The sequence below is a fragment of the Parasteatoda tepidariorum genome, chromosome 9, assembly GCF_043381705.1.
Source record: "Parasteatoda tepidariorum isolate YZ-2023 chromosome 9, CAS_Ptep_4.0, whole genome shotgun sequence".
Taxonomy (NCBI): Eukaryota; Metazoa; Arthropoda; class Arachnida; order Araneae; family Theridiidae; genus Parasteatoda; species Parasteatoda tepidariorum.
Window position 1 is genome coordinate 22540844 of NC_092212.1, and position 7744 is coordinate 22548587.

The following is a 7744-nucleotide window of genomic DNA, read 5'->3' on the forward strand; positions in this document are numbered from 1 at the left end:
TTTCTTTTTTTTTAACAATTAAAATATATATATATGAAACATTATTTAAGTGTGGTTGAATGTTGCCTTTTTTCTTTTCCTCCCCTTTCTTTCTTTCCTTCTTTTCCTTTTATTTATCTTATTTATTTTATTTATTTTTATTTTGTTAAGTTATTTATTTTATTATTTATTTATTTTTTGAGTAAAACTTATAGTGAACTGGCGAATGCTCTAGTGATGCCATCTAACGATTGAAAATCTTTTAAGTTTTAAATAATATTTTAGTAAGCTCTCATGTATATTTTTTAATGCCATAATGTAATTTTTATACAGATACTCAGTAAAATTAATTAAATGTTTTCGCATTAATAACTAAAACTTCAGACACTTTTTTACTATCTTTCCATCTTTCGTATGTGAGATGGAAACTTTCTATACACTTAAATGTATTCGTAATTCACACACTTTTTACATAACCACGGAAATTAAAATACATTTCCAAATGTTCAATTTAATTCAATGAAGGAGGGTTTAAGGAAAAATTAAATCTGATTTTAAAAAAATTTATAGATTATGTCTGTAAAAGGAATAAAATTAATAAAAAATGAATCGAAATTTTGGGTAGTAATATTTTTATCACAAAACTCAGTTCAGAAAACTTAAAAAAGGATGAAAACTTGCTCTTTTAATATTGACTACTCCAATTTACATTTTTCTATTTATTTTATTCATGTATTATTATTTTTTAATGTAGCAGAAGTTTTATTGGGAAACAGTTTTAGTGCTGCCATCTATATTGGAGTTTGAAAGACATCTTTAAGCTACTTACAGTTTTTATTACAATATTTATTTTTACTGCAACAGTATGTTACAAGAACAAATATTATGAGAACAATATTAAAATAAATATTTAAATGAATATTCTTAATAATCAAAGAACGACAATTTTCTTGAAGCTTAGTTTAAAATACAAATAAAACCGAGCAAACACATTTTTTAGAAGAAAAAAAAATTCGAAAAATGAATGAATGAAGTCACTTGAAAAAATAAAAGAATTTAACGCATCTAAAACTACGATTATCAAATATTTCTAGAGCAATTAAATTAATATTGTTTCTCAATTTTAAATTATACAAAAAAAAGAATAAATAAAGTAATACGTCTATCAATTGAAATGACAAACAGCACATGATAATTCATTTTTGGAAATACGTCCCAAATTTAGTCGGTGAGCTTTTAAGTCTGAACGTAAATTGAAATACGTGTTTATGAAAATGACACAGCTCAAAATGAGTTTTAAGAAAATGAATATGGCATTTGATTCCGTTTTTCGAAGTTTCCGTTTTATGAGTATTGTTCTTTTTCTCTTAACTAAGTAATCTTAATAATCTTAGTCACTGGGTACAATTTATTGAATTAGTATTTTTTTAAAAAAAATACTTTTGTGTATTTCCGTATACAAAATACTTTTCTGTATTTTGTGTTCTCCGTTTGATCTGTGTCCCTTTTCGTAAAAACGCGTATTTCGAGCTGCCTCCCTTTTCGTAAACATATATTTCGAGCTATGTCAAGGGCGCCGGCAGCGGGAAGCAAGAGGGTGCACTTGTACCCCTCTGGATTTTTTTTCCTTTCTTTTTTTTAACAATTAAAGCGATACAGAAAAACAATTTTGTTATAAATATTTTTATTCCAAAACAAATAATTAAATAATTGACACATAACAATTAAAAAATTGTTTAATCAAACAAGAATTGTAATCGTCTTGTTTGCGGCCCAAATCTGTTTATAACTTTTTCAATGAATTCTGAGTCATCTTTGATTCTTTTCTTATGCACGCTGAGCATGTTCAAACTTGGCAGATATCTAAGCTATATTTTTAAATTTCATTTAAGAAAATATAAATAATATTATATTTTCTATTAGTTATTTAGTTTAACAAAGGTGTATAATAACACAAACTGACTTTTCACAACTGCAAAACTTCATCAACACAGTAAATACCAATGTTAAGCGTGCACAAACACGTTAGTATACGAAACTACTGTTTGTAGCTATTTGAGTTTCAAAGTCAATAGCCATGCCAACGCCATCAATAGTTTCTTGTGGCAAAATTTGCAAGTACAAGAAATTCGTACTTTTTTTTTTTTAAATATCTTGTTAACAATGAAGAAATGTATCTTGAAAAGAACTAACAGATGAAAGTATATGTAATACCAAAACAAAATGCAATAACAGAAAATTTTACATTTTTTTTTTCTTTTTGCATTTTGTTTTGCGTTAGTTTGTTAGAGGGTTGCACCCCCTTTTATATTATTCTGCCGGCGCCCTTGATCTATGTCCGTTTTCGTAAACACGCATTTCAAGCTGCGTCCCTTTCATAAACACACGTTTCGGGGCGTGTCTTTTTTTTGTAAACCCACCTTTCGAGGTGTGTCCCTTTTCGTAAACATGTATTTCTAGTTATGTCCATATTTAAAAAGTCACAGACGATTTGTAATACAGTAGGGAACCGATTATCCGGAACGATCGGGACCATCGCTATTCCCATCGCTATTCCGGATAACTGATTTTTCCGGATTTCTGAATCGCTAAAAAAAGCAGCTTTTTTTATTGTTAAACCCAACTAAAAAAAATTTTTTTTTGGAAATAATCTTAAAAAGAAGAAAAAACGATGGAGTAATACACTAATGATTATTTCCAAAATGATGGTAAGGTAAACATCTTTCAAAAAAAGAAAGAAAAATCCTAAAATCTTATGAGGAAAAAAACATTTTTTTAAAAAAATGGCGGGAAAATTTATCGAATTTCGTTCCGGTTTTTTGGTTTTCCGGTTTTCTGATTTCCGGATAACGGGTTCTGTACTGTAATATAGTAAGCAGATATTATCCAGTTCAATCTAATACGGTAATAAAAGTAGTTGAAGTTAACCACTGAAATTTTAAATAATATTGTGGTAAAAATGTAAATATTATAATAATAATAATATAATAATATATAAATAGGATTTTATAATATATAAATAGAGTGTTATAAATACATTATGATATGAATTTGAGTACATTATAAATCCGCTAAAAAATTAAATATCATTCCATTTTTGAAAAAATAATTGATATTGTATAACAAAAAAAAAATATATATATAATTGCAATGACCGTAGCTAATATTATAGATTTTGAAACCACAATCTTGTGCCTTTTAAGTTTAATTTAAAAATTGAAGCCAAATTTTACCATAAAATAGGGTCTAAACAATCCTACAGCAAAATATACCAGAAAAAAAGCTCTCCTCCTCACTTACAATAACGTCACGACCCAGTTTCTAACATATTTTATTTAATTTTGAAACAATTTCCACTGTATAAGAAGCTGTTGTAGACGTTAGCGCACAGTATCTTGTAAATAAGTTTTGCTGGATACGATTCGTAATTGTGATTAACTAATTATCCATACATATTTTTTCATTATTTTCGAGAGTAATTATTTTACTGAAAACGGCGATTTCTTATCAGTGAAGCTCTCTGAAAGAGTTGAACTACTTGCAAGCAGTTAAATGAAAGTGCATTCAATTGTCAGTATTTTTTTATAATAAATATTGTTTGTTATGAGTATTTTTTTATTATTATCACGGTGTTCTTCGAATTAGCTTTTCTTAATTTGCCATAACTAAGTTCTGCTTACTTCTTTCATCACACGGTTTCTTATAAAAAGTCTGCGCAGACTATTTAAAAAGTAAGCCAACTGCGCTTAGGTACTGAACATCTAATATGAAAATACCTGAAAGTAATTTTTCTTACTTCAATATTTATAAAATTGATCAATTAATTTGCAGTAAATGACAATGAAGTAAGGCAAACCAATCATATTCATTAATTAAATAGATTTTAAAGCCTATATATTTGTCAAAACTTTCTTGTTTTTACTATATTTCTAATTAAATAGTTGTTGTGTAAACTGGTTTACGTAGAGATCTTATAAGAGTACCTTTCAGAAACAGAGTGGAGGCTTTTAGTTATAGAAGATGGTGGCTAACCTCAGCAAAAACTGTAAGTTTGCAAGCATAAATCGTAAATTCTCAACTACCTGATTAATTATAGTGATCAAAGGAGTGTTAGCGGTTGTAAAATTTTCTTGCCGCTTCAAAAGTTACAACACCTATTTATTACTTTTGAAAAATAATTTCAGTATGATGTTGTTGTTCATTTACGTCGCACTAGAGCTGCACAATGGGCTATTGGCGACGGTCGGGGAAACATCCCTGAGGATGATCCGAAGACATGCCATCACAATTTTGATCCTCTGCAGAGGGGATGGCACCCCCGCTTCGGTAGCCCGACGTCCTGCGCGCGAAGTTGAGTACTCTACAATAGAACAGTTTAACGAGGACCAATACCGCACACCCTCGGTCCCTACGCAGGCTGATCCAAGTGGTCACCCACCCGCACACTGACCGTAGCAAGTGATGCCTGACTTCGGTGATCTGCTGGGAACCGTGTCCTAACGATCAGTCCACTGCGGGACAATTTCAGTAAGATGAGTCAGAGTTGTGATGGCTCCGGGGCGAGAGCGTTCGCCTTCCAATGAGGTGAACCTGGTTTGAATACCACGGGAGGTTTACGAGATTTTCCTCTCCATGTAACGCAAATGGGGGTTAGTTCCATCAAAAAGTCCTCCACTAAGGCAAATATCTCCCGTTACTTGATCCAGGAGTTCCCTTGTCCTCTGGTATGGGTTCAAAACTACAAGGCTACTGAGTTGTACATTAGCACTCGCAAACCTAAAAATTATGTCGTTTTTGCAACGACGCTTATATAATAAAATATGATTAGGATGAGCTGTGATTCAAAGGATAGAGCACTCGTCCCCCAGTCAAGGTGACACAGGTTCGAATCCCAGCAGATGGTTGATGCGAATTCTACTCCCGTTTCGCATCGACCACAGTGCTGATTTGAAATATCTTCAGAGTATGAGTCCCTTGCCGTGAAGCTTAACGTGAGAGGTTTTCGTGGTTTTCCTCTCTATGTAACGCAAATGCGATTTTGTTCCATCAAAAAGTCCTTGACGATGGCTAATTTCTACGAATATTTTATCCAGGATTTCCTTTGTCTTCAGGATTTGGTTTAACATTACAAGGCTATTGAGTTGAACATTCATAGTTGTAAACTCAAAATTGTATCGTCTGTTCAACGAAGGTTATAAAAATAAAAATATGAGGAGGATGACGAATTGTAACATCAACGAATAATGAATAAAAAATACCAATAAACAATCGTTATAGTGACGTTACATTTAAGATTCTCTTACTTTATGCAAAAATGGGTTTTGATTTATAAAATAAATTTACAATTTTAAACAGTTTTTAGTTATTAATCAAAAGAACGTGTATAGCCTGCAAAACATTGAATAAAGTGCTGCATAATGCAAGTTAGAAATTATTTTTTTAACTTCATCAATACTTCATATAAAATGCTTCATTTGTTTTTAAAACAAAATTTATAGGGTGTTTATTTTATTGAAAAGTTTATCTTATTCGAAACAACATTTTTCCGAAAATCATCTTTCTAGAAAACATTTTTTAAAGTAATTAATGAAATTTTTTTGTCAAAACTTAGCTTAATCAGATATTAAGTCATTACCAACATAATTCATAATTTGAAGATCCTCTTTGTAATAAGAAGAAAGAAAAGTAAGAAAATCATACCTTAACTTTCAATTTAAACAGAAAATACTCTGAATAAATCTTTAAAGTCTTAAACGTCAAAGATAAAATATCCTATTTTTCATGAATACATTTTATTCTTGCGATAATAAAAATCAATATTTAAACAACTTACTTTTCCTTTCAAAATATATATCTAAGTTCACTAAAGCATATTAAACATTTGTTTTTCATATTATCCTTTTAAAAGAAAATCTAAGCCTTTTTTTTTTATTTATAATTGGGGTATAATAGTTTGGTTAGCTTTATATTTGTCTTCAATCAAGAATCAATATTTCATTTTTATTATTAACTTATTATCGAGTTCATAATCATGTTAATTATGAAAAGAAAAATGCTTTAAATTTGTATTTTTAACTGTTTTATGACCTAATTTTCAAGCACATTGCTCTATGACCTAAATTTTTTAAAGGTTTAAGTTTATTGCGATTAATTAAGGGATATTTAAGTTTTAAGAACGGATTTACAAAATTCAAGTACATCGTTAATTCATTAAGAAATGGCCCTCAAATATTTTTTTATGTCCGCTTTTTGACATTTCAGTTTAATAGGCTTTAACTACGTAATATAACAAAAAAATACTTTTTTGAAATTTTAATCTTTTCAGAAATGGATAACGAATATATTTAACTGGTGTTCGACATAACAAAACTTGAATTAAAATCAAATTAATCGCACAAGGTTCTTTAAAAAAGCAAGAAAAAAATTGAAAAAAAAGTAATGAGCAAAATCTATTGCAGTAAAACATAAATAGAAGATTTTACCTTGATAAAGTTTGAACCGATTACAGATGCCGATTTTCCTATCCAGCTGCTTTTAACGACCCATTCTCTAGTTTGGCAGTTTCTTAAATAAATAAATAAATAATTAAAAAAAAACTTTATTCTAGACGGGTTTTTTTTTAAAAAGTTCAGATAACAGATTTTAAAAGAAATGAAAACTTGCATTACAAATGCAACCAACTACAGCCAAGAGAAATATCGCCGAAAAATGAGCACCAGTTGCTATAGGCCACTGTATTGTAAATTAGCTTCCAAGTGATGTCAGAATTTCAATATTATCGGGTTCATTTATCATGTATCTAATTTTTAAAAAAAACTCTCGATATATTTAATAATCTATTTCAATGTGCTAGAAGAAATAACAACAACATAATCTAGGCGTTGTTGTGTTGACTTTATCACATAAAATACAACACAATACCGGAAATCTAATATTAGTTTGTTACTTTTTTTATGTAGTTTGTATTTTTATAGTAGTGGGTTCAAGTTCTGACCACTGTACTTGTACTTAACGGTTCTATTATTTTGAACTTGATATTTTTGCTTCACAGAATGCTTCTACTATTATTTACCTTAGACCATTAGGTTGTTGTTGCTCACCACAGGGGTTGATGGACAACTTGTTCAAGGCTCTCGTTCCATCTTTGTTGATATCATCTTTGTTATAATAATCTCGATATCGATAACTTCGATAATTATCGACTTTCCATCGGTTGAAAATCCATTGGCTCTCGTTCCATAGGAATGACGATCGTCTCGACATTCACGCTGATGTCATTGTAGAAAATTTCCGCAATATATTCTCATTGGATGGTTATCTTTGTTGATAATAATCTCGACATTAATAACTTCAATAATTATCGACTCTCCTTCGGTTGAAAATGAGAATTATTAAAACGGTATAATGGGGTGTTGTGGAGACAAACAACTAAGAAGGAAAAGGATGCTATAAGAATGTTTCCCTCCCTTGTATTATCCCACAATTGGCTGATCACAAGGACACGATTTCCTGTAGACACCGAAGTCAAACATCACTGGCACCGGTCAGTGAGCGGGTGGGTGATCAATTTGATTGGTATGCGAAGGAGCCGCGGGATCGATCTTCGTAAAACTTTTCTACCGTAAAATGATAGATTTCGCCTGTAGGTCTTCGGAATACAAAGGTGGGAAGCAATCGCATCTACAGAAGATCAAAATTGCGATGGCATGTCTTCTGATCACCCTCAAAGAAGTTTCACAGACCGTCGCCAATAGCCCATTGTGAG

The 7744-nt window shown here is 30.6% G+C and overlaps 1 protein-coding gene across 3 annotated transcripts in view; it reads right to left on the reverse strand.

Annotated features, from left to right (window-relative positions):
- The window catches only part of LOC107440956 (clavesin-2), a 58635-nt gene extending 51891 nt beyond the window's left edge, over positions 1–6744 (reverse strand). The window contains exons 1-2 of one of the 3 annotated variants that reach the window (XM_043048377.1): positions 6648–6744; positions 6462–6543 (exon numbers count right to left, since the gene is read on the reverse strand). Coding sequence is in view for 1 of the 3 variants with exons in the window: in XM_071185137.1 (XP_071041238.1) it covers positions 6462–6644 (183 nt within the window). In the remaining 2 variants the exon portion in view is untranslated. Of the gene's footprint in view, positions 1–6461 lie in introns of all 3 variants that reach the window. The other 2 variants (XM_071185139.1, XM_071185137.1) reach the window with 2 other exon arrangements.
- Positions 6745–7744: the final 1000 nt, after the last annotated feature.